Source organism: Nelusetta ayraudi, unplaced genomic scaffold, assembly GCF_046127955.1.
Source record: "Nelusetta ayraudi isolate G7.1 ecotype Tasmania unplaced genomic scaffold, CSIRO-AGI_Nayr_v1 ptg000007l, whole genome shotgun sequence".
NCBI classification, from domain to species: domain Eukaryota; kingdom Metazoa; phylum Chordata; class Actinopteri; order Tetraodontiformes; family Monacanthidae; genus Nelusetta; species Nelusetta ayraudi.
In genome coordinates this window covers 6,300,287-6,327,890 of record NW_027466057.1, presented here as the reverse complement: position 1 = coordinate 6,327,890, position 27,604 = coordinate 6,300,287, and the positions used below count along the sequence as shown (strand labels likewise).

General features: G+C 43.2%; 4 protein-coding genes across 15 annotated transcripts in view; 1 reads left to right on the top strand and 3 right to left on the bottom strand.

Annotated features, from left to right (window-relative positions):
* Positions 1-4,426, bottom strand: part of ttll5 (tubulin tyrosine ligase-like family, member 5) — a 56,493-nt gene extending 52,067 nt beyond the window's left edge. For 2 of the 6 annotated variants that reach the window (XR_012926043.1, XM_076018218.1), the window contains exons 1-5: positions 3,952-4,416; positions 3,354-3,485; positions 1,606-1,712; positions 1,425-1,507; positions 88-194 (exon numbers count right to left, since the gene is read on the bottom strand). Coding sequence is in view for 5 of the 6 variants with exons in the window: in XM_076018218.1 (XP_075874333.1) it covers positions 88-194; positions 1,425-1,507; positions 1,606-1,712; positions 3,354-3,412 (356 nt within the window). In the remaining variant the exon portion in view is untranslated. Of the gene's footprint in view, positions 1-87; positions 195-1,424; positions 1,508-1,605; positions 1,713-3,353; positions 3,490-3,919 lie in introns of all 6 variants that reach the window. The other 4 variants (XM_076018220.1, XM_076018221.1, XM_076018222.1 and 1 more) reach the window with 4 other exon arrangements.
* Positions 4,427-4,690: 264 nt separating this feature from the next.
* On the top strand, positions 4,691-6,588 carry erg28 (ergosterol biosynthesis 28 homolog). Its single transcript, XM_076018230.1, has 5 exons — positions 4,691-4,829; positions 5,041-5,248; positions 5,751-5,841; positions 5,915-6,033; positions 6,140-6,588. Exons 2-5 carry the CDS (start codon positions 5,116-5,118, stop codon positions 6,226-6,228), a joined length of 432 nt encoding a protein of 143 aa, XP_075874345.1. The 5' UTR covers positions 4,691-4,829; positions 5,041-5,115; the 3' UTR covers positions 6,229-6,588.
* flvcr2a (FLVCR choline and putative heme transporter 2a) lies at positions 6,220-21,369 on the bottom strand. Of its 4 annotated transcripts, XM_076018225.1 has the most exons (12): positions 17,993-18,202; positions 16,167-16,773; positions 14,249-14,390; positions 12,892-13,032; positions 12,157-12,224; positions 11,817-11,920; positions 10,016-10,126; positions 9,109-9,214; positions 8,909-9,020; positions 8,362-8,429; positions 7,358-7,473; positions 6,220-6,894 (listed from the first exon to the last, which is right to left on the bottom strand). In XM_076018225.1, exons 2-11 carry the CDS (start codon positions 16,755-16,757, stop codon positions 7,399-7,401), a joined length of 1,518 nt encoding a protein of 505 aa, XP_075874340.1. In that variant the 5' UTR covers positions 16,758-16,773; positions 17,993-18,202; the 3' UTR covers positions 6,220-6,894; positions 7,358-7,398. The 4 variants fall into 4 exon arrangements, with proteins under 4 accessions (XP_075874340.1, XP_075874343.1, XP_075874339.1 ...); XM_076018228.1 differs by lacking the exons at positions 16,167-16,773; positions 17,993-18,202 and adding an exon at positions 20,591-21,369; XM_076018224.1 differs by lacking the exon at positions 17,993-18,202 and having other exon boundaries at positions 16,167-16,899.
* A 917-nt stretch (positions 21,370-22,286) lies between these two features.
* LOC142883387 (jun dimerization protein 2-like) lies at positions 22,287-27,331 on the bottom strand. Of its 4 annotated transcripts, XM_076018213.1 has the most exons (5): positions 27,203-27,331; positions 26,618-26,938; positions 24,404-24,621; positions 23,628-23,732; positions 22,287-23,552 (listed from the first exon to the last, which is right to left on the bottom strand). In XM_076018213.1, the coding sequence occupies exons 2-5, from the start codon at positions 26,841-26,843 to the stop codon at positions 23,367-23,369; spliced, it is 735 nt and encodes a 244-aa protein (XP_075874328.1). In that variant the 5' UTR covers positions 26,844-26,938; positions 27,203-27,331; the 3' UTR covers positions 22,287-23,366. The 4 variants fall into 4 exon arrangements, with proteins under 4 accessions (XP_075874328.1, XP_075874331.1, XP_075874329.1 ...); XM_076018216.1 differs by lacking the exon at positions 26,618-26,938 and having other exon boundaries at positions 27,203-27,311; XM_076018214.1 differs by lacking the exon at positions 27,203-27,331 and having other exon boundaries at positions 26,618-27,174.
* Between the last annotated feature and the right edge of the window lie 273 nt (positions 27,332-27,604).

Here is a 27,604-nt window from a genome sequence, read left to right as displayed (position 1 = left end):
GAATCGGCTGCGCGGTGATTATTTATAACGCGGCGCAGCGGCAGGGCACTCGCGCGTCTGTGAGTGTGTGAACGGCGGGAACCGTACCTGGGAAAGTGGTTGACCTTCTGGAAGTCTTGCAGGCTGCGGAGAATGTAAGGCTTGAGGTGGGATCCGGTCCACATGAGGTTGAAGTCGTTGCTGTTTTGGTGGACCTGCGAAGAAAACAGTGCAGGATATTGGACAAAAAGCTGGATCTCAAAATGAAAAGGCCAATGAATAATAATAAAATACAATGCAAACAGCATCAGGAATAATGATCAACCCTCAACATGAGAGAGCTCCATCCTTCTCACAGTATGTTGGCTCTAGTTTCTCAGAGTTTGCAAAACGCAGTCCTGGAATTCATCCCTTTGTGATGTCACAAACAGCACCAATTCCTCTTCCAGGTTAGTGGAAACACCCTCAGCCAGGCGTTGGCTCCATCTGCCGAGGCCACTTGATTTTGCCCCCATCAAAATGTGTGTAAAGTTCAACGAGGCCGCTTTAGCAAGAAGCTAAAGTGCTTTAGCAGAGGGGCTACAAACGGGGGGCTAAATGTGCTGCTTCCTGGACGTCTAGATAAATATTTGGATAATTAACCATGCAAGGTTTCCCCACCAGGACCCAGGATGAAAAATAAAGATCTGAATTGGGTGCGACACAAGATCTTCAAGCACGGGGCAAGTGATCCTCTAATGTAATGACTAAAAGTGCAAAAAAAAAAAAAAAACGGTGTTTCACAATGACAAACGTCCACAGGGGGATTACACGTGGGTGTCTGTCACGTATGACAGCTTATTTGAACCAAATCTGAGATTTGGATCAGACTCCCACTGACTTAGTGACACACGGCCTCGCTGGTTGGAAGCGATCTCTGAGGGGAAGGCCAACTCGGAGATTTTCATCACCGTCCCATTATTTTTGCTTTATCTGTTTTGTTTGTTCTCGTGCCAGTAATTGGTGAGGAGGCAGAGTTCACCGGGCCGCTCGCCGTCTTGGGGAGGCACAGATGTTTGCAATAAAGCCTTGTTAAAGCTTGGCTCCGTCGCGGCCGCGGTAGACACTCGCCCGCCTTTGATGACGGGTTAGCGGGAGTCGGAGAGCATTGAAATGAAATAAAAAGGGAATTAATTGTAACTTCTTGGAAAGAGCAGTACCGGGGATTTTGTACTCTCGTGAAACGGTATTAAGGATCTCTTGAGGGTTTCTTTCCCCCCATTGGTGCCTCACGGAGCTTTGACAAAGAGGCAAAAATCAGTCAAATGAAACAAGCACAGCTGTGCTGCGTCTCATCCTACACAACTCTCAAGTGCACTTATAGCTCAGGAGGAGCTAAAACAATAACTTTTTACAAGATTTGGGCCGATCCCTTAAAATCACCAGCGGTCAGCCGGACACATTACCTCACTGAAGCCGTGATTGGTGAGGAGTCCTCGTACCAGGCGGCTCTCTGTGCGCACAATCTTGAAGGCCAAGTGATAGCGCTCTGAGCAAGAGGGAACACACAGAACAACAGAATACTCTCAGAGTTCAAAGTTTAAGAAACCCCTTCTCTTCTCTTCTGGACTTTTGGCTCGGCCTTACCACCAGTGGAGCTGATCTTGCCATCTTTTGAAACGGCAGCTTCAGGAAAAAACAGGAGAACAGGGATGGTCTTGCTGATGCCACTCCATGCGATGCAGGACTGGTCTCTGCAGAGTTGCGGTTCGGGAGAGTGGTAGAGGGGACAACGTTAGTAAAGGTCACTATGGTGCGGCACTGGTCAAAGTCAACAACTCACCAAATAAATTCTTGATAAATGCGCATATTGAACTTTTGTGCACGAGGCTGTAAAACCACCCGACTTTTAATCCGCATGTGAGATTTGACAATGGCAAAATATTTCAAAACTATTTTCAATTGGACACTTATGTAACGAATTCAAAACACCTAGGTTGTAATATAAAAGATTTGATTTGATCTGAATATAAAAGACAAAGACTAACAGTCCGACCCCCACGAAGAAGCGACTCGACGCAGATGCCGTTTCTCTCGGTGGAGCAGGTAGAAAATGAGCCACACAAGGTTTTCTGAGGATGCGGGCCAATAACGGGCCGGCGTGTTGCGCCAACAATGTACCCTTGCAAAAGTGCAAACTATCAGATAGTCTCTGACAGAGCCCGCTTATCAGCGGCTGAATATACGATAAGGTAGCACAAAGATGGAGCAGAACTCAAACGGGCATGAACAGGCTCAATAAGGGAGGCATGTAAACAGCGGCTGCCCCTCGCTGGCGGCAGGCGTCCAGGCGTGCCTACGATGACTTCGCTGCGTCACACTGGGCGTTTGTGTTGCTTTTGTTTCCTTGCGCGCTGTCACAGTCTGAGAAATGTTGCTTGTAAAAAGAATTGTATAAGGCGAAACCGCATTATTTTTGGAATAACCATATTAGATAGTAATAAAGTTTGGTCTTTGGTTGGTTTTTTTTCTTGGCTCATCTTTTACAAAGCACAGAAATAAATAAATAAATAATTATCATGTGTCTGAGAACTTCCTGGCTGAGCAGGTCACCCGGAGGGCAAACCAAACTCAAACTAATTCAGGATTTGAAAGTCAGACTTAAAGCAGGTACCGTGGAGGTATGACTAAGCAAAGCTTAAGAGGGAATTAGTCAGCAAATCCCGGAAAATATCGACCAACTGTTGCTGCGATGGCGCTGCCCTCTCTTTGATTACACATGGTTCAACTTCAGCCAATCACAGCTGCCTAGGGATGAGGACGGCAGTACTCCCTGGAAAAATCGCCAGTTCAACGCAGGGACACACATGGGGAGACAAACAACCAGTCACGATCACACCTGCAGATAATTTAGAGTTGCCAGTAAAACCCAGGTTCCATGTCTTTGGAGTAGTGCACCACCGTGTCGCAGGGCATGAGAATTAGGAGAGTATAAAAATCACATCAGGAGTTTCTCATGCCGCTGCTGCAGCTTTGATCCACACTTAATTTGTTTCCTTAGGTCAATAGTTTAAGACAACCACAGACATGTTTCCGCAACTGAAAAAACACCAACATATTAACACAGCTAATTAATATGTTGTTAATGCTGTATTAAGGTCTTACAATAAAGTAAAAGCACGTACATACATACACGCACGCATCTTTTAAAAAGGGTTAAGACTAGCTGTGCAATGATTTTGTATTTACAGACATTTAAAACTCTCTTGAGAAGGTGCCCATCTCTTGCACCTAACCAAGAACCCATCTGTTGCAGGGTCACAGCTTTCGGCTGGTGACGGATCCCAGCCAGTCGTAAAGAAATTCTCCCTGTCAGTCGTGGTAATCAGACTTACTCCTGATCTTGTTCGGTGGGGGATACGGAGCCATGTTCATCCCCGATCACAGATGGCATCTTCACACTAAACCTGCCCGCTGAGATCTTCCAGGGATCAAGTGTCTGGGATGTACCATGGCACTGACAAATCCTAACTGCAAAAAAAACAACAACAACAAAATATACATATACACGAGTCCTTTAGTATTTCATCTAGTTCACTATAAAATGCAGTGAGTGGGCAAATTTATTACGAACGCGAAACACCAGGAGTTATTAAGAGTCACAGCTACGATATTAAGGTTTCACTGACAAAGGACGTGAGATTACTGAAATTTCTTCATGTCCATCACATTTGAAACTACTCCAGTATGCTGGGAACGTGTTTCGTCCCGCTGCGTGACGTGATATTGAAATTGATATCGCATTTACAGTGAATAGTGTCGATTGCGGTTCATTCACGATGACGGTTATCAAATCCCGACAGCTAAATACGTTAGCCTATATGCTTCATGGGGGAAACGCCACCGCACTGTTGACACTTGCTAACGAAATAAATGAGACCACTTGGTGAGACGTTCATACCAATAGCGTGCAAAGTTCACATCAGCTTCTACTTGCCTTTATGTCTGCGAGCCTGTTAGTGCTAGCGAGTTGCTGTCATCAGGGCCAGTTGATCTCCGCGGCTAATCTTCCTGGTTACTACAACAACTGAATAGCAACAGAGAGGTGAGCATGCGCACAAGCTAGTTGATCGCGCTACCTAAACTAGCCACATTTTGTATAGTGTCTAAATCGGTCAGGACGATGCGGTAAATAGTCAAACAAAAGCAGAGCCGCTGTCGTCGACCTAAAATGGCTGTTTTCCACATTGACACGTTTTGGCCGCAGAATATTCTCGGAAGGTTGCACTGTATTCAATAAGAGCTTTTCGACATATTTTTGAAAACATTTCTTATTACTGTTTCTATCTGAATTTCCAATATTATGTATTCATAAACAAAAACGTTATAAAACAAATTAAAATCTCTTGACATTGTCTCTAAAGTGCAAAATTAATTTGAGGTATGGACTGAAACTGTAAACACGTTGCACAGAGCCGAGATAAGTTGTGCCTTTGAACTCTTGAAAAGGCTATGTGGCTAAAATGCTTTTATCAGTAAGGAGCCAAGAGACGGAAGCGAATACGGATTGCTCTCTTGCTTCATACATGCTCTTTGTTAAACACAGCTAGCGCACAGGCTGGCGGACCAACATAGTGTCGTTTTGATTGGTTGAATATGAAAGAAGGCCGAACCAAAGGTTGGTGTGGACCAATCGCACGAATGGTGCGACTAAATGGAGCCATTCCTTCAACCTCTGTTATTGGAAAACTGACAATGGGGAAAATGACACCACCAGTGCGGATGGATCTTTAAATTTGACATATTTATTACTATCAGGTCGTTCTTTCCGTCAAAACTTGTGCAGGTTGTAGTTCCGGAGACGCCATCAGGTAAATAATGCACATGCATGTTGTGTTAATTACACTCTAAATTACTCGTTCGTTGTATTAAACTGTTTACATACGCCTGTTATTTTACTTTATCTGTTAAACACTCGGTCGCTGACAGCCCAAGCGCTGTGTGTTAGTCAGGTAGTGTGCATGAATGGCATGACTTTCAAAGCAAAATCTGGGCTAACCGCATTCGTTGTTTTTTACACAGAGCTGTTTGACTACATCTCACCAGCAGGTGGTCTAAATAGAAAAATATATATTCATTAAAAAAAAAAAAAAAATCATGAGTCGCTTCCTGAACGTCCTGCGGAGCTGGCTGGTCATGGTGTCCATCATTGCCATGGGCAACACAGTGCAAAGCTTCAGAGATCACAGCTTTCTGTCGGAGAAGCTCTACACGGGCACGCCAGAGTTTGGTGAGGACACTGGACCACACCGAGCACTCTAGCACAGTACCAGATGTTTTCTCCGAGGCGATGCATGATGACATCCAACTACTCGAATTATTTTTGATTTAAAAGGCATTGTAAAATTAGATGCATGTTGTTTGAAGCCTTGAGAAAGAACTTCAACTTCGCAGCGTTTATTCATGGCTATGATTTCATGTCAAGCATTTCATTTCAAGTAAAACCCCCTTTATAAGCACAACCAGTACACTAAATCTTACAGTGATGATTCAATTCTTTATTAAACATTTCACTACTTCAGAGGTACTTCAGAGTTCACACAGTGGTGACACTCTTAACATCTCGTAGCAACGTTTGAACAAAACACATTTACAAAGACTAAAATTACCAAGTCAGACAAATATTAATTGAATGTTCAACAATTAAAAGTCCATAAATAATAATAGTTGTTTTTCCAAGGTAGTCACGTGATTATTCTTTTTTTCTCTTCTTTTTTTTCCCCCTCCTTCAGTTAACGGCCTCCAAGCTCGAACATTTGGCATCTGGACGTTGCTCTCGTCAATCATCCGCTGTGCCTGTGCCATCGACATCCAGAACAGAACGTGAGATGGATTCACTTTCTTCTTTGATTGTGTTTGGAATTCCTCGTATGATGCGTCTGACTGGTTGCTGCAGGCTTTATCACATCACACTGTGGACATTTGTGCTGGCCTTGGGTCACTTCCTGTCCGAAGCCTTCATCTACAAAACTGCACCGCTGACCATCGGGGTTATGGCTCCACTTATTGTGGCAAGTGAGTCTAAAATACAGTGTGGCACGAAACCGTGAAATACAACCCAAGAGCTTAATTTCAAGTACTATTAAAACATCTTGACCAAGTCCTCGCTGCGCCTTTCTAGGTTTCTCCATCATGGGAATGCTGATTGGATTCCAGTGTTTGCCAGAGTCGGAAGAAGAAGTTGGAGCACGACAAAAGAAACGCAATTGAGACTTTTATGCCCGATTTTCCTCTGGTGCATTGAACCCATCTCCACTGTGACTGCCCGAGTAGAATGGCGAATTGACAGACATCATGGGAGAAACGTCTCGGAGCAGCTTGCAGGCTTCTTCTCCTCAGAACAATCAGAAGAAAGAAATTCTGTGCAGTGGAAGACTGACTTCAGCAGCACGCAATTTGTGCAACATTAAGGAAATATTCACACTCTACGTATGATGTGCAAATGATCACATTAACACGAATCAAAGGGGATCTGTGAAACTAAACAAATGTTTGGGTTTTTTTTGGATGCAGAAACTAGAACGTTTCAAGTGATTGTCCCCTGTGCACAATTCATTTGATTCACATAAATATATAAAAAAAAGAAAACTGGGTTAAAGCGAATCTCATGCAGTACATCATGTTGGAAAGTAAATTAAATATAAATCAGGTCCGCTGGTTCACATCATTTAAAAAAAAAAAGTTTCCAGAAAGTTATTCACCCAGTGATCATTACACCAGGGGTTTTGTGTTAGTGTGGATGTTGGGTGTGTTGCTGTGTTGTTTCTTGTCACTGTGAAAACCTTGACAGATTATGATGGTTTGTCGTCTTCATAGCTTCCTTTCATTCAATATTTCAGGTGTCGAGGCGTCCCTGTCTGTATCGTTGGGCTTGTTCTGGAAAACGAGAAGACGAGTATGACAAAAGACGGAGTAAAAATGTTGCGTCCAAGTTCTGAACTGATCAGATCACAAATACGTACGAACGTCAACCAATGTTTACTGTTAATTTTACTGTTAATGTCGCAGTCTGTTAGTGAAGTTAGTAATAAGGTGAAAACATTATTTTGAAATCAATAGTCGGACGGTGGCTTGATATTTATTAATTCATTCTAGTTCTACATCAAGTAAAACTCCAGGAGGAAGACCCAGTGAGCACAAACCTGTTCAACCTTGTCTTGACACCAACTGTTGTGTAAAGTGTTGCCGCTCAGAGCTGTATAATTATTAATGCTTATGATTACTTTTTTCTGAAAATAAATATTTTTTTAGATGGGGAAAAAAACGAGTGACGTTTGTGTGTGTGTGTGTGTGTGTGTACACAACTGCCTCTGAAGTCTCAGACAGCGAGTGCCCCTACCTGGTCATTTCGGTATTATTAAGGTAGGTTTTGGATTTATGTCAAGGCTGATTCTGCCAGGGGGCGCTGTGCTCTGTGGCCCCATAGTCCTGCACCGACTTTATGGAGTCTGAAACCTGGAATGATAGCTTGTGCGTCACACTTCCGAGAAGCTCTCCGTGTCCTGCCGTTAAACTGCTTTCAGACCAACGTGTGCAACAACCTGCTGCCTGTTCAGTGGCTTCAAACAACCAAGGGAAATGATCATTTCCCAGATTATCAAAAATATTTTCAAATTATGTGTAACTTGATTGATCTGCATTAAAAAATAAAATTCTTGTCACCACAATTTAATGGGTTTTTAAAAGAAATGCGTCAGGTTATAAACCCAGACCAATGATCCACAGGTGTCCGTCCGTCTGTGGGTTTCTAGGTTTACTTGCTTTCTCTGTGGTTGGCAGCATTTGTTACAAAGAGGACGGAGAACAAGCAGCAGAAGCAGCAAGCTCACCAGAATATGTGCGCCATGAGTTTGTGCGGAGTGACATATGATCAATCAGAAACAGCTGAATTGTGATTCCTCTCAAAGGTTCCATATTGTGCAGCATTCACCAACATTACCAATAACTTTAGCCAAGAATCTGTCATAATGTTCCGCTAACTTATCAATGAGCTCCACAGAAATGTTAATATCAGCCTCCTGTGAAGTCACAAAGGGCACTGAAATCTTTCCCAGGATGGTGACAGCAACCCCGGGCAGCCAGTGTCTCCTTCCAAACATGGAAATGTTGCAAATGTTTTTTTCAAACTGGAATCCACACAATGGAAATATAAAAATCTGAAAATTGGTATAATATGGAACCTTTAAGGTCATCTGAGATGAGAAGATAGCTTTTCAGTTTAGAGAGAAAACCCAAGACTCCAAGCAGGCAGAGAAGAACCAGATTCAGGATGAGGTCTCACACCTTCCTCCACTAGAAGATGTGAAGACACCACCTCCGACTTTAGGCAGCAGATCTACTTACGCTTACTGTTGAGTTCTCGGCAGAAGATAAGTTGGCTTTTTGTCTGCGGAGCTCAGACTTGATAAATCCTGCGATGCACATAAGGGCAGACATAAGATATGGCTCAGATATGGGAGGATAAAAGAATGAAAACAGAAGCAATTTCAATCAACAGTCAAATGAAGACTTTCTACCAAAATAAAAATCCACTGTAAGAGGGTGTTTACACACTATCCAAAACTTTAACACTGACTAGTAGCTTTAAAATTCTGCACCTCTTTTAAGGTGCAGAAATCAGACATACGTTGTATGGTGACATGAGCGTCTGTTTTTTTATAACTAACTGTTGTGTTCAGTTACTTATTCAACCACTAGAGGGAAATCTCGCGCTCAGTAAGTGATTTCAGACCTGCCGGCTGAGATCCAAGCCATTTGAAAGTATGGTGTCACAGTTTCCTTTAAAAATCACGTGCTTGCATGTCAGCTGTTGCGTGTTGCTGAAGTTCACTTCTGCTTTGTGATAAAGAAATCCTGACAGACAGGAGGAGAACAGAAACTGATACTTTACCCGTCAGCACTGAGCCCAGTAGTAGAAAAATGGCAAGAAAGAGGTTTCCCACCACTGTGCCCCATCTGTCAATAATCTTCCCTTGGGAGATGGTGAAAATGATTCCAAATATCTGCAATGAAAAAAAATTAAATTCACGTAATGCATGTTTTTTTTTCATGTGACCTCATGTTTGGGAGCCAACCAGGATGCTTGCAGACCTGAGCCGAACAGTTGAGCAGGCCGGACGACGTTCCCTCCGATTCTGGATAAGTGAGCTCGACCGCATACTCAAAGCCCAGAGGCAGATATCCAGTCATAAAGAGCCTGCAGACAAGTACCGAGAGTCACGATGCAAATACGTCCTGTGTTCACAGTAGAAATTACTATGGAAACCAGAAATGGCATAATCGGCTTACTTAGAAGCACATGGATTTAGGAAGCTGCGGAGTCTTTACTTTGTTTGAATAAAACGGAACAGAAACTCCAAACAGAAAATGTAAACTACTGTACATGAAGCGTAGCAAGGCCACCCCGTTAGTTTATAAATATGATCCAGGTGCAGCTCAGACAAGCTTAAATGTGAAAGACCCCGTTAGGGTACAAGTAAAATGAATTTGTATATGGCAGGTGATGTGTTGCGAGTGATTGTGCAAATAAGACTGAACATGCAAATCTATGCAATGCATACAAGATAAAAACATAAGGTGCGAAGACGGTGTTGATAAAAACTCAAAATCCTCTGAACTGCTTTAAACCTACAAAATGAAAGATCTTTAGGATGAGGCAGTTTTAAAACTTAAATTCAAATTGATTATAACGTCAGCCTCTGGAATTTCTAAGTTGAAGTTCAAACTTTTTAATGTTGGCTGGGGAGGCGTTCGATTCCATTTGGGGAATATCACTTGCTCAACTGTTGCCAGAATGGGGATTTCCATGATAGCCAATTATTTGTAATACAATGGTAAGTAATGGGGGATCTGAATTGCAGGAAGTAAAACCAAGCCAGAGGCACTTCAAGGAAATTTTACCCACCAACGGTTCCCTTTATTGCGGACGTCTAAGCCAAAGTTAAATCTTAGCCACAGTTTAGTGAGGCCGAAGTGTCTGTGCCCGATATTTACTGACCCTAGGACTCCAGCTGTGATAAAGACGACCCACAGGCGACCCAGGTTGAGGGTGAATGCAAAGACCAGCATCCCGATCAGCGTGAGGACGTACACAGCCAGCGTCGTTTGTCTGCAAAGGAAGCAGGCAAATGTAAAACGTGAACGTAGAAAAAAAAAGAATTCAACCGTGGAAAAAAGGCCTCTCGGTTTTTCTTCATCTATTTTACACTGGTTTGTACACTCTTACACGCAGGGACCCTTTAAAGCTTTTTTGTTTTGCAAATGTTTTATTCCCAACTTAAAATGGACTTCATCGATGCGAGTCTCAGTGTGAGGATTGCCCCAGTGTCTCTGAAGGCCTCCTGAAGAGCCAGGCCACCTGCAAAAACAGGCTTAACTCCGCCGAGGCTCACTCCCACACCGCACAACCACGCGTAAAAAGAAGAGAAAAAAAAAATGCTGCAAAACACTTTTGTTTATGTGACACGGCCCCCCCGACGCCCTCTCGCATGGAACAAAGGACGCGTGACGGCATAAACCTGAGGCCGACCGCTTTGACAGGACGGCGTCGGGGCGGTATGCGCAGGGTTTTAGCCACTGCAGCTTGCATGCCTGAACACCGATGGCCGGCGTGAGGACCATCCAGCGTTAAGAAAACACCAGCAAATGGCAGGATGTCCAGGGGAGATTACTCATGTGTCCAAACGGGCCAAGTAATGACAGAGTCAAGAATAGATATTTTCATAGTAAAGATCAGACTGTCATTATATCAGATTTAATGTCAGGGCATACGGCCCCGGAAGCAACTCGGTGGGGTGGGGGGGAGCCGCACAGGCTAGCGTGTCATCTCCGATAAAAAGAGAGCGACGTCAGATATTAGACGCAGCTCAAGCGGATTCTCATTCCTGCCCACTTTGAGCACAAGAGTTTAACTCGCTTGGACATCTCCCATTGAATGAGACACTCATGCAAGGAGCCTGTGTTCCGACGCGTGAGCTGCTCTGGGGAAAACAAAAGTGGCAGTTGATGCAGAAGTGTTGCGGTGGGGTGGGGGGGGTTTAAAGTTACAGTCACAGAGTTCATGGCCAGCTTGACACTTTAGAAGAAACACTCCTTCTGAACTGGAATGGTGATTTGACAAAGCTAATGTCTGTCACAATAATAAACCAATCAGATCTGTTACCGTTAGTTTTGCTATGACAGGAATTTCTAGTTGTTGTGGAGCAACATGCTAGCAATTTGCCATTTGACTTAGAACCTTTCCTTTATATTCTTAAAGCACAGTAAGCAGCAACTGCTCCTCCTTTGGTCACCAGTAAAAGGTTCTAATAATAAGGTGAACTGGATTGAAAAGCATTCTACAAGAGTTCATCGAGATGGAGACCAGGATTTGTGTTAAAACCTCAGTAATCCAGCTGCTGTGCAAGATCAGACTCTTAATAAATTGCTATTAAAATTCCTTCACAGTTTGTTACATTCCTTTCTGTAATCCCCCCTTTCACTTTATTTGATAACCACGTCTTTATTTCTGCAGGTAAGACTGCAGTGAAGGACCAGTTTGGCGGTCACTGCATGCCGAAAAGCATTGGGAACACGGTAATATTTGGGGCCTGAGGTCATTGGCCTGCAACACTGCTGGTGTCCTTTGCAATACTTTACTTTGAAAGTCATGTCTAAAACCTGCGAAGACAGGATTTTTATTTTCATCTTAAACTGACTGGAGCAGCCTCACGTAAAATCAACATATTTCTATTTTAATGACTTAAACAAGTCCACTGGATGTTAACATTAGCATCCGCCTTTTAAACAAAATGTCTTACTTGTATGCTTTAGTCTTGTCCAGCCAAAAGCCACAGACAAGAGATCCCAACATACCAGCGATGACGATGGTCAGACCGATCCTGCCAGCATTCACCTCTTCATCCTGCAGGACACAGGAATCATTAACTTTTAGAGTTTTACACACCAAGCAAGGCAGTGGTTAAAAGTGAGGTAATGGCAGACCATCATTATCGGATTCAGGGTCAGGTCGCTAGTTTCACCTCTGCATTTCAGCGTCAGAATAATAAACCAATGCCGACAGAAGTGGGCACGGAGGGCGGAGCGTGTGAAAGTCAAAGGGGCAAAAGGCAGAATCAGGTTTTTCAACAGCAAACTTACGGGATATTGATCAATGATCATCCGGTTTAAAAGTGTCGAAATTGAATAGAAGCAGCCGACGTTCAGCCCTGCAGGCAGAAAACTCAATATTAGTGCAAGTCAGACAGTCTGGTCTTGAAGTCTTTAAGTATACAGTAGTATATCAGAAGGCTTTATTTATCCACACACAACAACAAGAGGTGATGTGTATCCAGCAGGGAGATAAAAAAGACCAAACTAACTTTAGGAGTACAAAGAAATAAAGACATAGCTATTTTGAATTACATTGCAGTAGTCCGATGTTAAACACATGAAGTATTGTTAACATTAGTAGCATATTGTGCAAAGTTCACTCAAAGGTTCTCTCTAGCTGCGTTTCCAATACCCCTAGAATTGCGCAAAACCTAAATATCGCAGTAAAAAAAAAATACCAATGGAAACACCTAAACTTGGAAAATCCTTGTGGGACAAGATTTTCAGAGAATTACGGCTGATGCGCTTCACACCATTCAATGGAAACACCTGCAAATCGCAATTCTACTTTTATTTTGGAAAAAAATGGAATGACATGCAGCTTTTGTCTACTTTGTGTTCCTGGACTATCAGTGTCACCTCATTTTTCTCACCTTTTCTCAACAAGTGGAACATTTCTACAGGAGGCTGTAAAAAGCAGGCTAAACATGCGCCACCCAAGTGCTATGAATAGAGCTGGGGGCGGTTCGCATAAGGAAATATTCTCAGCTCAACAGGACCCACCGTAGCTCACCACCAGCAGCATGAAGGGCTTGTTGCGCAGTAGTCTCAGGATGGAGGCCGTGTACGAGTACTGCTCCGGCGGAATGCTTCTGGCGTGTGCCTCCGCCTGGGAGGGAGGGACCGCCGGTCGCTCCTGAAAAACTTGAACACACAAGGTCCAACAGGTGGTGAGGAAGCCTGCGAGTTGGGGATGTCCGACATTAACACTAGGGAGGAACTAGACACACTGCTTCTCGGTGCAGGTCCACCACAACTCAGGATCTCAGTCATATATTCATACTTGAAATAACATCATGACTCACCTTTTTTAAAGTTCACATTAAAGGTATTACAGTTCAACTTAAGTAATGTATGACATTAAATACCGTCAACTCAAACAGAAATTGTCCAACATAAAATTATTCAGTTTGTTTCCTCCTACCAGCTATATCCCTCAACAGCTGATCAACAGCCGTTTTTCAAGTTTGGGCAGATTTGTGACGTGCACTATTGACATGCACGAGTTGCCCTCAAAGGCTTGGCGACGGCTTGCCAGGACAGGACCAACAGTGGGAGGTTTTTAAGAGGAAATGCATGTTCCTTCAGCTTTGTCTTCCCACATGCAGTCCTCCAGAATCAGATATTTATGAGGTTGCACTTTGGCGATTTCATCTTTTCAAATATAATTCATATATAAAGAGGGAAGATAAGAGTACTTATTAATCTACAGAGGCAGAATTCAAGTGTCGCTGCATACAGTAACAATGAAGACATTTCAAAATGGCTAAAAGCCTATTTCAACTCAACGCATGACGGTGCCAAATATAGTGTGCTTGATTGAATATTAAATATTTCCTCCAAAAGATAAGGAGCCAATTCCACAATCCTGAAAACAATCATCATCTCTCCATGCTGTTGCATGAGCCTGTTATTATTCCCAGGTGTAAAAGTCAGCTGCGGCAAAGCTTCAATGCATTTCAGTCCCTTCCTGGAGCTGACAGTTCCTGCCTTCACTTCATATTCACTTCCACGTCTACACACATCTAATCAAGAAGTGGACAATTAGAGCAATTACTGGTGGTGAGGGTTGAGGAGGCATCTCTGGGCTCGGCCCAGCGCTAGGGCTCTGCCACCCAAAAACGGTGGATGAAATTATTCCAAAGCGTTATGACTTTTTAATGACATTTTGTACCTTAAAATGACGGCGCGTCCCACTGACACGAGTGCTCCAGTCAAATGAGGAATCGGCTTTGTCACGCTCTCTGGCAACTCATGGCTTTACACTTTCACAAACGTGACCCGGGACTTGCGTGATGCCCTGAGGGACCTGCAGTGGGCTGCTGCTGCTACCCCTCCTCCCCCCAGTAGCAAGTCTTACCAATGATCACGAGGACGAAGAGGGCAGTGGCCACTCCAGCGCTGATGTACAACATGACTCTGATGTGTTGTGTCAGCTCGTTGATGTCCTCCACGTTGGGCACCAGCATTGGCGGGACCAGAAAGCCAAGGGCGATACCCAGCTGTGGGATTAGAGGCGCACAATTAGGAATAAAACGTATTGGGATAATGAAGGTTGTGTTGGTGCAGTGTAGTGTAGTGCATGTTTAACTGCAGGTACACCAAAACAAACCGTTGACCGCACATGTTACCCCATCAGGAAATACTTCATACCTGAACCACCAAACTGAACAAACAATACAATGCCATGCAAGTCTATGGGGTCAAAAGTCAACTTTGTCCTAGAGACATGCCACAAATTTGACATTGCATGAAAAATGTTCTTCCTCCTTCCACTGCAATACAGTGTGGATCTATTTAGTTAGTTCATTTATTGTCCACAATGTGGAATCTTGTCTTTGGTCTCATAAAAACAACAAGCAGGACGACAACAGCAACAACGCTTAGACACGAACATCTTCAGGGCAAAAAGCAGGAAAGCACTGGCAATTACATTAAAAAAAAAAAAAACGCATCAACGAGACATGCTATTCAGTGCTCCAATTGCATTAGGGATGAAGGAATGTTTAATGATATTAACGTTTGCCTTGGGTACTTTATATCATCTGCCAGATGGAAAAAGTTCAAACTCCCCATAGAGTGGATGAGAGGGGTCAACAGCTTTTTCCCTAAGCACTTCCTTGTAAATACAACTTGTATGCAAGCTTTCATCGCACCACTTCTGGAGGGATGACACGTGCTCTGTATACTTCCTCTTCAACTGTGTCCCCCTTCTTTAGTAAGGCAACCAAGGCCATATGGAATTATGGAATCTAATAAAGAGAAACAGAAAAACTCATCGCTTCCTGGACTAAAGCCAGAGAATGATGGTATTTCTTCTGTATTTCTTCTGTATTCCTTCCTTTCTTCTATTTAGTAGACCAATGTGCCAATTGTCTGTTTCCTCATGCAGTGCCAGGAGGGGAGTTGGTGGGGTGGGGTGGAAGGGTGGAGGATGAGATTCAGTAGTGTTAACGTGACCACGTGCCGCAACAAAGAGGAAGAGTGACGTCAAACTCTTCGCTCGTCTCCACTCGTAATGCTTTGTACAACAGTCAATTCAGACATTCATTTTTTACCAAGAGTAGGTTAGTGTAGATGGAGGGAGGATGTCAATTAGGTGTTGTTGTGTGGGGAAGGTAAGCGTGTTGTTTGTATGGCTGTCGTGCCATCAGCTTCAAGTTTGTTTTAGTCACGTGTGCATAAAGCAGCATCCTGATGGTCGGAAGCCAACGACTGCCTCCGTGCAGCTAATCTTTCCACAGAACCTGCCGCTTGTATTTGTATTCACTGCACAATCACGGAAACCCAACCCACATTAGGCTTCTGTAAACAATCACATTTATGATCGACTACAAGGACCAGCATTCACTTTGAACCGTAGAACTTAGGGGTACTGTGTCGAGGGGCCACTGCACTTAACCTCATTTCCATTCCATGAGACAAAATGTTAAAAATAAATATTGCACTTTTTCGTAACTTAAGTTCTTATCTAACTTCTTAACTTCTTATTTTCCACAGACAATGTTAATTTGTGGAATGCATCAAGTTCGGCATCACAATGAAAGCAGGTTAGGTGTTACTTCCACGACAAGTGATATGTGACCTAAAATTAATTTGGGGGGAAACGCCTGCATGCAACGGTAGTTATCGAAATTAAGCGTTTGGACAATATCGGCAAAAAGTCAATATTGGACATACCCATTTTTTATTTTTAGAATTTTCTACATACTACTTTGAGATGCATTAAGCATCCACTCTAAGACGTTTAGGAGACGACAGACAAAACTGAGACACACCTGGTTTCCCAGAACGCCAATGGAGCAGGCGGTGGAGACCTCCCTCTCCCCAAACCATGAGGACGCAAGTTTGGAGGGGATGCCCAAGACGAAGACGGCTGCCACTGAACACATAAACTGCCCTAAGAACGCCATGGCGTACATATCTTGGTGGACCGCTCCCGTCTTGATCCAGGCCCCGATGGAGTTGAAGGCCGAGCCAATCATCACAATTTCCCTCAAGCCGCGCTTGTCGAGCAGCCACGTGACGGGCAGGATGAGCGGAATGTAGGAGACGAAGTAAATCATGGAGAGCCAGTCGATGGACTGGCTGTCGGTTCTGTAGAAGCGTATGAAGATGTTGCTTATGATGCTGTACTGCGGCCACATGAAGGCGTTGCTCATGGAATAGGTGCTGAAGATGAGCAGCATGGCCCATCGCCGCTTGTAAAGTTTGGTCCCCATGACTGGAAGGAGAGGCGTCGTGTCCAAGTCTGAGGTGTCCAAGGAGTCCAAGGTGTTGTTGGATTGCTCAGAACTCGTGCTGTCCTTTCTCAGTGGAGAATAAGCTTCATCTCTGCCCTCTCCGTCGATTCCGTTGTGAAAAGCCATGTTGATCCCCCTTGGGCTACTGCAGGAACCACATGAAAGAATGTGCAAACATCCCGTTGAAACCAGAGAAAATAGTCTGAGTCGATCACGCAGAGCAGGAGCCCAAGCCACACCTGACTTCTTTCTGTAATTGCGAGTTCATGCAATTTTCAAGCTCCTCCCTCCAGCTGATAGAACAGCTCGCAGCAGGAGCCGAAAAACAAACCCAGCTTGTAAAGCTGGGCACATGACAGGCACGCAATGGGAAGGCTGAAGTCTGAAGAGGCAGACTTGGTAAAAACTGCAAATTCATCATGAACAAGCTGCAAAAGTGGAAAGAAGAATACATTTGTTAAACTCTACATTTGAAAAGTGCGTTCTAATGAAATTAGATTAAAGCTACACTACTATAAAATGATTAATTTGGCTGTTCCAAGTTTACAATAGTAAAATTATTTAAATGTAAAAGCTTTGCATTTTATTGGTCTTCTATGATGGTTATTTTAATTTAAAGGACATCCGTCTTGGGGTTCACCGGTGCATGTATGTAATGTTGACTTGAATAATATTCAAATATAATTGTTCTTGAGTTATTTAAGACTAATGTAAGCATTATTTTTTTTTTATCATCATCATCATAATAGTTGTCAGTATTATATTTATAATTATCGTCATTATCGTCACCATCAGCTGTACTGTCCCTTTAGGCCCCTCCTTCCCGTTCTGTATACTGTATATGGAGAAAAGAAGGGAGGTTGGGGGAGGGGGAATTCTCCCGATATATCGATACAGCATCCTAGAAACGCTTTCACTGTCAATCACGGCATAATAAAACGATAAATCTTGACGAAAGAGCTGATGATGCCTTTAGCACAGTTTAAAAAGAAATCGAGTTCATCGGCGATCTGCTGCTCCTCCAGCTGCTCCAACAGGGAGCCTCGTTGAGAGAAAAACACTAAAAAGTTTTTTTGCGAGCACAGCAAGGCAAAGTACATGCGAATGGTTTCAATGAATGAGCAACCGGTTGGAGCTCTTTCGGGATTTCAGGAACATATCAGCTCTACCGTCAAGGTATCGGACGAGTCGCGGTCGCAACGTACGGAAGGTCGCGCTTCCTGAAAGTTACCGAATGTAAACACACGATGAATATAGCGGCGCTAAAGTCAACGGCGCGTGACTGCAGTTCATGTCGGCGCGTAGGGAAACTACATTCTGAAGTTTGAGGAAGTGGAGGAAAAAAAAAACGTCTGGGTGACCATACCTGAAAAGAAGGAGCCACCGGGCTTCTTGTACTGTACCGTGTATTGTGAGCAGTTGGTTGAACACGTCACACCTCTCCTCCCTCAAAGTATATTTACAGAGACTTGCCAGTCATTCCGTGCTGGAACTTGAATTGGAATAAAGTGTTGACGTCTGAGTGGAATTTAAAATACCCGGCAGCTACATTTTGGCCCCCTATTGAACACTGGGTTTAATTAAGGAACTTGTTGTATAGTTTATTCAAGGTGACTCATTTGATTTGCTCTCATTTCTGGCTTTCTAAAATTAAAATGAAATTAAATCAAAAAGGTTTATTGGAACTGCAAAAGAACCAATTATAGAGCTAGCCAATCTCTTTTGAACACTTTGATGTCATGCAAAGTGTCTTAAAAAAAAAAATCTGATAGGTGGGGAAAGAAATTACTATTTCTGGTTTTTAAGGGTTAGAAATAAGAAAATCATCAGCTATGTGTTTCATTTTAAATGAAACCTTGAGGAGCAAAGAGGGAAAACATATAATTGGATGTGGAGTAAAGATCAGAGCCCCGTTTGCATTTCCTTCACTTTCCCCTATTTTGATTGGTTGGTTTACATGATGACGGCACAGAAGGCGGTGTCACTTGAGTAATAACCCTTTTTTTTAAACCAAACAATGTACTTAAGTTGAAAACTCAATGAGTAGCGCTACCAATCACAATTTACAGTAACAATGTCAAATATAGATGTTGCTGGTCATAAGATGACATTTCAGCGGTCGAGATGACTGATGATCATCAAGCCAACACAAAAAGTCCATGCAGTATGTGCAAAAGGAAGAAAAGTGATGAAATGAACTCCTCTCACTCAGGTCCAATGACAGCAATCCTACAAATATTTATTTCAGTGAACATGTGAATGCAGATGTAAAAAGGTAAAAACAATGTTTTTTTAGGCTAGAGCAAAGACACACAAGGCAGCTACTTTTCATAACTTCTGTTTATACAAGAGAATGTTTTTTTATTTACTTTCAACTGTTTAGCAGCAAAACTCTACACCACTCGAGAGGAGTGGTGTAGAGTTTTGCTGCTAAACAGTCCACCAGATCAGATGGTCCTCACCAACACAAAGACAATGGTGCACATCATCCCATCCCCAACAAATAACTAAATTTGTCTTCAAACAGAATTTACACTTCTGAGATGGGATGTTTCATAAAACCATATCCATAATCCAATATTGATTATTTCATGGATATAAAAGTTTTTCCAAGGAAAGCCCATTCAATCCCCCAACAACTGAAACCAGCTTGCCTCCTGGTGAATGAAACACCAAGACCCAACACTAGATGTGTGCCAAGTTACACAGCCAGCTACGAAGAAATGCAGTTTAGGTTTCACCAAACAGGACCAGTTAAATTGACTGCAGTTTGTGATAGAAAAAGGAACATGTGCCTTTTTCTTTGGTATGCAGACCATCAAAATGAGAATTACAAACTCAGTTTAGTCATATCCTGAAACCACACAGAGAGCCCTGTTAAAAGCCATGACAGACAGACAGACCTTTTACGTGCAGCGATATAGGTTTTGGAGCATATCCCTGCAGTGGTCCAGGGACATCAGTAACAATCAGTTACAATTGATGTCCCTGGAACCACTGAAAATTAGCATCATCAGCTCATGCCTCTATTTTCTTTATTGCTGGACCTCGGTGTGCGTCTGCCAGGATTATTGGGGCAGTCATCAAGCAGTAAACCACAAATCTTGACGGCAGTCACGTTAGTAGAGAGTAGTAAGAGATGAAAATGCCAAGCTCAGCGGCAATGCATGTTGTGACACATGGTCAAACTCATCACCAGACCACGGCTGAAACCTTTGAACTCCAAATACGGACGTCAGAGGAAGCCACTGAGTGAGCTCAGAGCCACTACACTGCAGAAGTTCTCGGCACATCACAAAAGCCCATTTCAATACATGCTTCAGTTGGGTCGGCGGTGGAAGTACAAGGTAGAAATGAGCAGCGAGACCACCGAGCCTGTTCCTCTGCATACGGTCATAAAAAATAATGTCCAGGTCATATTTACTCACTCCAATGAAGTCTCTGCTATGAATGCATGACACCGTTTGGCATGTACATGTAACAATGATGCGTGTTGACAGGCACTACATTTCAAATGTGCAGAGTTTTGATGCAACTCTCACTCTTAGAGGTAATTTGTCAAAACGCTTTTCACTTCCATACCACAGCATCTCAAGTCATATAATGCTGATTGATGTAGAGTATATTTAAAAAAAACAAAAAACATTTCTGACTTGATGATTGGCCTGGATTTAGTCCTTGAAAAAAAAAAAACAAGACACTCAAAGAACAACCCTAACAATGACCTTTGGACAACAAGCTGATATAGGTTTATTATTAATATTGGTGAAGATTTCCTGTTCTCCAATTCATAGCCCAGTTGTTATAAGGTCACACTGAAAACTTTTCATTAATTCAAACATCTACAGTAACAACAGTAATGTAGACATTCCAGGTATCTATTTGTTGCCACCCCGACGTGAGTAATGACCTCCCAAGGAAAAATGTCTGGCTCCAAGATGGAAAAATTTAGGACTCACCTGATTCCCAAACACGCCGATGGCGCACGCAGTAGAGACCTCGTTCGCGCCGAACCACACGGACGCCAGGCGGGATGGCACCCCGAGGATGAACACCTGGGAGAGGGCGCAACCGGTCTGCCCGAGCATGGTCACCCAAAACAAGTCGGGCTTGACGCTGAACACCTTGACCCAAGCCCCGGCGCAGTTGAACGCGTTGGCCAGCAGCGCCGTGACGCGCAGTCCCTTGTTGTCCAGGAGCCAGGTGGCCGGGAATATGAAGGGAATGTAGGTGATCATGTAAACCAGGGACAGCCAGTCCACGGCGACCGCGTCCACGCCGTAGTAGCCTATGATGATGTTGCTGATGATGGCGAATTGGTTCCACTGGAAGGCGTTGCTCAGGGAATAGGTGAGGAAGAGGAAAACGATGACCCATCGCTTCTTGTACAGGTGCGTAAGTTCCGCGGAGCTGCCGTTCGGGATACTGCACTCGGTTTGGTCACCCGGACCTCCCGCCGTCCCGCATGCGTCCTTCGCATCCTTCTTGCCCTTGTTCTTGGTTTGGTGCATGTTTCTCTCAAAATATATTTTTTTAATTTTAAAAACTGTAAGAATAATAATAATAAAAAGAAGAAACTAAAACGTCGAAACTCAAGAGGGTCAGTTCGCGGTTAGTTGCCAGGCATACCGGCTCGCTGTGTCCACAGAGCTCGTTCCTGAGCACAAACGAGGTGCAGGACTGCCTCGGCTGTTCATCGAGTCCTCATTTCTGCAAGTGTGTGACCGGCCGGCCTTGATTGTTTCACCACTTTCAGCTTCTGAGGCACAGCGTGACTCAAAGAGAGTCATATGGGACACGCCTACTCGTCAGTCTACGCAGGCAGACAGGAGGAAATCATTAGAGACCTCTGCTGTCAGTGGGGGCCTCAATTCCGTGGCCCACTTCTTCTGCTTCTTGGGGTCGCATCTAATGTTAAGAAAGGACATCTATATGTTTACATGGTGTATTATTATTACTATTATTATGGCCATGGTCATTTTGTCAAGATATTAAAATGGCATTCAGACTGGTAGGTTGCGGACTACTGAGGCTACTTCTGCATCACTTTGCAAACAGATTTCTCTCATTAGTGAATGTAGGTAAGGACACCTTCATGGTGATCCCTGTTTCCTAAATTCCCACTGCATCTGTCCCAAAAAGCTGGAGCAAGCCCACAACTTGAGCTTCTTTATAATGACTGTACAACAAAAATAACAACAACAAAAAAATGCATTTTATGATAAATGTTCTGAATGAATGTTTCCCCCTGGGCCTTTAAACCTTGTCACCTGATGAAATAAGTTTCCATTTAATCTATTAAGAGGTTTTCCTCATTTTGCAAATGTGTCAATTATTTTCCCTCTCCTCAGCTGTGCCTTTTTCATAATCTTAGGTAAAACCCTTCTAGTTAAGAACAAAGAACGCCTTCTTATATGAAGGCTAATGTCTTGGCACACACTGAAAACGTCTTGTATATTTAAATCTCTGGATTAATGTGTATTTCAGATCAAATATGTGAGCAGCTGATGACTTAATGCAGAAGTCCATGTGGGGCAAAATGACAGTGTAAAATAAAAATAAATAATTTTACATTAAATAATACATCTCAAAAGCTGCTGGAAAACATTGTTCCAGACTAATGTTTGAAACTTTAGTACTCAATGAAATCCAAGAGCAAATAAACTAAAGATTTATTTCTTATGAAAATACAAAATGGGACTTGGGATAGCTTATGTGTTTATATAAAAAGTATAAAAAAAAAACATAACTTCCACCTACAATATGGTAACAGAACAAATACGATGTAAACAGTCCATACATTTATATGTGCATACATGACGACCTGCGTCAAAACATGGGATTAAAAAAAAAAAAAAATCAAAAAATTATCAATTATTTAGCTGTCAAGTATATGAAAGGGCACAAAAAATGGTCTGTGAGCGTGAGGTCTTCATCCCAACACATATCATCATTAGAACATGACAGCTAATGCATTCCAGTAGTCTATTTTAAAAGGGGGCACGATGGGCCGAGATCTTTGATAAACCCAAGTTTAAACAGGTTTTTCTTCTCTGAAAGAATGGAACACATAAACAAACATGGCCCTGCGTCACCCGGTAGCATCCATAGAAATGTATCAAAAAATTATTGCCAATAGAACTCCATGACTGTGCCAAACGTAACCTTTGAAAAAAATAATTATTTTCTCCAACTTCACAACCTGTTGTAACTTTAACTAGTGTGCCATGATCACCGACAGTTCAAACAGTAAAACATTCAGGAGAGGTCCCGCACGATGCAAATTTCTGTTTCCAAACTACAATTATGAGTTTCTCGCCATTCTGTGAACACCCCACAAAGTACCCTAGATCTTTTTTGTCATTTTGTTCAGAGTGTGTGTGTGCTAAACCATGCAACTCTTAGTCCGAGATGAAAAACAAAGATCGCAAATGTGGGTGTAACACGGGACCTTCAAAACAAAACGGTGAAGGTAGTCTGTTGTACTGTGTAACTTCATAATCCAAATGACATAATAAAAAAAAAAAAAAAAAAAAAAAAAACGGTTGAAACGAGAGAGCAAAAATAAAAAGACACTCGATTTAAATGCCCAGCGCCCAGTCCTAATGGACGTGCATGTCCTCATGAGGCGCTCCGTGACTGAAGGCGGGAGGATTCGGCGGCGGCCGAAGCCCAGTGCTAAGTGCTGCGTGTTTGTCTGCGTCTCTTTCAAGTCTAAACTCCAAAAAACACCCTTTACTTGTCTTCCAGCTGCTCCAGCAAAGGGTTGACCTCGCTCTCCGGGGTTTTGACACTGTCTGTCCGCACTATGCACGTCGGCCGGTGGCGGTTGAGCATGAGGATGAGCTGCTGTCGCTCCAGCTTCAGCTCCTCGATCTGGGCTTTCAGGTCCGAGTTTAACATCTCCAGCCTCTCGGATTCCTGGGGGAGGACGGAGGACATGGTGAGCGAGAGCGCTGGCGTAGGTTCATGAATGTCACTCGTTGTGCGTCTCACCTTCTGTAGATAATCTGTCCGCTCTTTCTTCTTGTTTCGACATCGAGCCGCAGCCACTTTGTTTTTCTCTCGCCTTCGTTTCCTCCTTTCCTCCTCTTCGTCTCTCTAATTAAAAGGGTCAACAATCATGATTAAATTTGCTGTATGCTCAGCAGTAGAGTCATTAACAGAGTCACGTAATCCGCAAATATTGTTATTTGATGATGGCAGCTGTGTGATCCGGGTGTGATCTCTTTCCTTTCATTATTAAAACACAAAACTTGTGTTGAGTTTAAAGATTTTACATACGTTTTTATTGTCTCTAATTTACTTTATACTATTGTCATACATCTGTCTAGTGAAGCAGCACCACATTACTTCAGTTCTAACTCTTTGTCTTTTATGGCATGCACGGCATGCAGTAAAATTTCTTCAGGCCAAAGTAGAAGCTTTGACATTTTTAATAGCAATCTTGACTGCTCTCTTTTAAATGACACACCAAATTAAAAGGAAATTAGCTGCTTCACAGCCACCATGGTAAATAATCAATTTCACACGCAACATTTCCCAACTTGATCAAGGGCGACAGTGTCTCACAGTGTCCACTAGATGGACCTGTTGATCAAGATATGGCACAATGGTGTAACTTTCAGTTCTCTGTTCCTACAGGGACGAGCTATAGCGGCAAAGGCTAGAAATGGACAATCTTTCACACATCAGTTCAAACAGAGCTCAAATAGAAACTGCTCATATTTCCATACGGTAAACAACGATGATGTACTCGGCGTCCTCCGTACCTCTGTTTTGATCCTTAGAGGCCTCTTCCCCAAACTGTTCAGAAAGTGAAGGGGTGACAGCATCGTACCAAACTCCTGGAAGTCGCCAAATTTCAGCTTGTCGGTCAGCGTTGTGGCTGAGATCCCAGCCAGCAGACCCAGGCTGGGCAGGGAGCCTGCTGTCACAGAGGGCTCTGGGATTTGTCCTGGCATCGTGTCAGACTCGGCCGTGACCACAGCTGGAAGGCAGAAGGTGGAAAAAAGGAAGACAAATTGAGGTGGCACCACCAAAGAAAAGGCACAAAAACTCAAGTGTGTTTTCCTTTACATAGCACATGCTCGGGCATAATTTACATGCCAACAGCCAAATGTCTGATACAAAGCTTTCTTTAGTTCTTTGCAGTGAGGCAAGAAGGCAGAGAGCTTCATGAAATTAAATGAGACACAAATTTTAATCAAGTCCACAGCAGATGGGTCGCTGAGAAACCTTCCATCCATCTTGCTTTACCAAAAACACCTTTAGCTCATTTCTGCATTGCAATACAAATCCACTTCCTTACTGTTGTGATGAAACCATGACACAATTGTTTCGAGCTGCCTTTTTTTCAGAACTGGACGGCAATTTCACACTAAAGAAGGGCAGTTAAAGTCACAGTCTTTTGTCAGTGAAAGCTGTTTTTCTTTTGTACTCCTGACTGTCTTAGGCAAGAGTGTAAACACTGCAGTGCATCCCGAGTCTCAAAGGGGCAGTGACACGTGTGCAATGCCACCCTTCACGTCATTAGGGAAGCCTGAGCTATTGCTACATGCTTTACTTGTATAAACAAATACATAAATAAAAACTTTTTTTTTTTTGGTACAAGTTTTTTGAATAGACCTCACATTCAAACTGTTTTGTTCAGAAACAACTCAGACTAGTAGTAATGCTCCAGTAAGCCTGCTTAATATAAATCTAAAACTGTTAGCTAACATCTGAGCTATCTGAATAACATAAATAAAAAAAGACTGTGAATGCTGCAGAGCACACTGGTAGAATTCCACCTTGGAATTTGGCTTCCAGGAAACACAGCCAATAACGGCTAATCGGGAACCTTTAAATTATATCCAGAGACAGAGAAAGAGGTGTGTGAGCAAAGTCAGCCAAAGATACAGGAAATGACTGCAGCAGCTCAGCAGATTTCCAAGGCGCCTGATGCAGCAAAAAACAAAAACTCAACGATGTAGGGTCAATTACTGTGAGGTGTTTGGTCCACACTTCAATGCGACGCAGGAAATATCACTACAGAGAGCCACCTGGATGTTGGTGGAGAGGATTTTGCTGACACTAATCACAGGCCCCTGCTACAAAAGATTACGCTCGGATCATGATCACAGAGTCACATGGGAGAACCTTTTCTTTCTTGTCTTTACTTTTGGCATGGAGAGTTTATGACACTTTAGAACATGATTAAAGCGGCAATATGCACCTGGTTGTTGTGCATGAAGGCTTCATGAGATGCTCTTTGTAAAGGAGATGCTCTTTAAAAACAACAACAAAAATTCAACTTCAGGGTTTGAAAGGCACAGCGCCATCATTTGAAGAGCTATTAAACATAAATCATGCTGGTTCCACGCCGACACCCCTGAAGCTGACACATCTCACCTACCGGGACAACATCAGTGTACTGGTTGTCAGTGTGATCTCACCACTCTGACTGACTACAGGCCATCGGTCAACATGAAAGCGGAAGTTTTTTCTTCAGTGCGGCATTTTTTTTTTCACTCTCTCTCTCTCCCTCTGTTACGTAACTTTCTCCTCGCGCCGGAGAGCAAGCGGCGAATAAAAATGTTTACGGCCCCCCCCCCGAACATTGTTCTATGCCCGTGGCGTGCATTTTCGAATTTGCACACATGTGAACGATCGAAACGCGCAGGCACAGCCGTCGGCGTGTCCAAACACAGAACATTTTGTCCTGAATTGTCGCCGTGCAGCCCTGCAGACAAAGAAGGGGGAACGGCGATTCCTCTGCAGCGGTGCTGCGTTACATCTCCGGCTTTGCTTGGCCAGCAAAAAAAGAACTATTAGAGCGATCAAACTGTTTTCCGGAAGGCGACGAAAAGCTCACCGACGCCGATAAGATCCCACCAAGCCAGCTGCCTTCCCTCTCTGCCGGGGCTACGACCAATGCGAGGCGGCCCCATTAACATTCCACCCCCAAAGTCCACAAGCCTCGTCAAGTTTTCGCCTTTACCGACCTGACTTGGATCCCAGGTGCAACAAATGTCCTTTCTTCTGGTCAGCCGAGGGTCGAGAGTAGATTTTAAAAAGTGGAGATCGTTGCATCAGCACGATTTTCCCCCCTTTTTTATAATTAAAAAAAAAAAAAAGAAAAAGAAAAAACGTGATTCCAATCTGGGAGGATTTGGGAATGCGGAACTCGGGTTGTGCCAGCCAAACGTAAGCAGGGATGTAAAAGTACATCGTGGGGGCAGAAGTGGGGAAGTCGCGCCGCTCCTCCCATCAAGAAACACTGAGGCTGCTGCTGCACACGCTGCAGCCACTGCAGAGACACAGGCCTGCGTTGGAAGACACTGACCCTCGTTTGCAGTTTATTATCAAACGAAACAATGACATTAAACTGTGACTGATATGAATGCTTAGCAAAAAAAAGAAGAAAAAAAAAAGAACATTTAAACACATTCAGAATTATGCAGAATTCCCTTGACAATTTCATTAGCAGGAATTCACAAATGTTCATCTATCCGTTGGAGTATTTTCCTTGCTCCACTTAAAAACTCCACTTCAACTGAAACAACAACAAAATGTCAGCTATAACTCACCGTTCTGGAAATTAGCCCTCTGTGATGTCACTAATTGCTTATTTTGGTGCTTCTACCAGGTCAGTGATAAGACACCCAGCTTGGTCTTTGTCCTGCTCTGTGAAACTAACTCATTGCTTCCTTGTTTTTGTTCCTTTCCGAATATGTGGAAGGTCCGGCAAAGCTCCGGTTTTAGCAGGATCAGCGCAAAGGGTGCTGATACCTTGCAGACACCCTTCCAAATATGTGAAAGTTCACTTTAAGCTAAGGGTTGTTGTTTTTTTTTTTGTTTTTTTGCAGTCTGTAAACAGATAGCTTTATCTGCTGGAGATTTATAAAGTTTTGCTTTGTTTAAGTCCATGATAAAAAACTGTTCTTAGAATAGGTGGATTAAGGGTAATTTGAAGGAAAACTTCCCTTTTT

Bases quoted from the DNA above. Each gene is read 5' to 3' on its own strand.
- erg28 (XM_076018230.1), top strand. From the start codon at position 5,116: ATGAGTCGCTTCCTGAACGTCCTGCGGAGCTGGCTGGTCATGGTGTCC. The intron at 5,249-5,750 runs GTGAGGACACTG...CCCCTCCTTCAG, and splicing joins CACGGGCACGCCAGAGTTTG to TTAACGGCCTCCAAGCTCGA. The intron at 5,842-5,914 runs GTGAGATGGATT...TGGTTGCTGCAG, and splicing joins ATCGACATCCAGAACAGAAC to GCTTTATCACATCACACTGT.
- LOC142883387 (XM_076018213.1), bottom strand. From the start codon at position 26,843: ATGTACTTTTACATCCCTGCTTACGTTTGGCTGGCACAACCCGAGTTC. The intron at 24,622-26,617 runs GTCGGTAAAGGC...TCTGCCTTCCAG, and splicing joins GCACCTGGGATCCAAGTCAG to CTGTGGTCACGGCCGAGTCT. The intron at 23,553-23,627 runs GTGAGACGCACA...GTCCTCCCCCAG, and splicing joins GGACAGATTATCTACAGAAG to GAATCCGAGAGGCTGGAGAT.
- flvcr2a (XM_076018225.1), bottom strand. From the start codon at position 16,757: ATGGCTTTTCACAACGGAATCGACGGAGAGGGCAGAGATGAAGCTTAT. The intron at 11,921-12,156 runs GTAAGTTTGCTG...TGTGTCCTGCAG, and splicing joins TGATCATTGATCAATATCCC to GATGAAGAGGTGAATGCTGG. The intron at 9,215-10,015 runs GTCAGTAAATAT...ACTTGTCTGCAG, and splicing joins ATCACAGCTGGAGTCCTAGG to GCTCTTTATGACTGGATATC.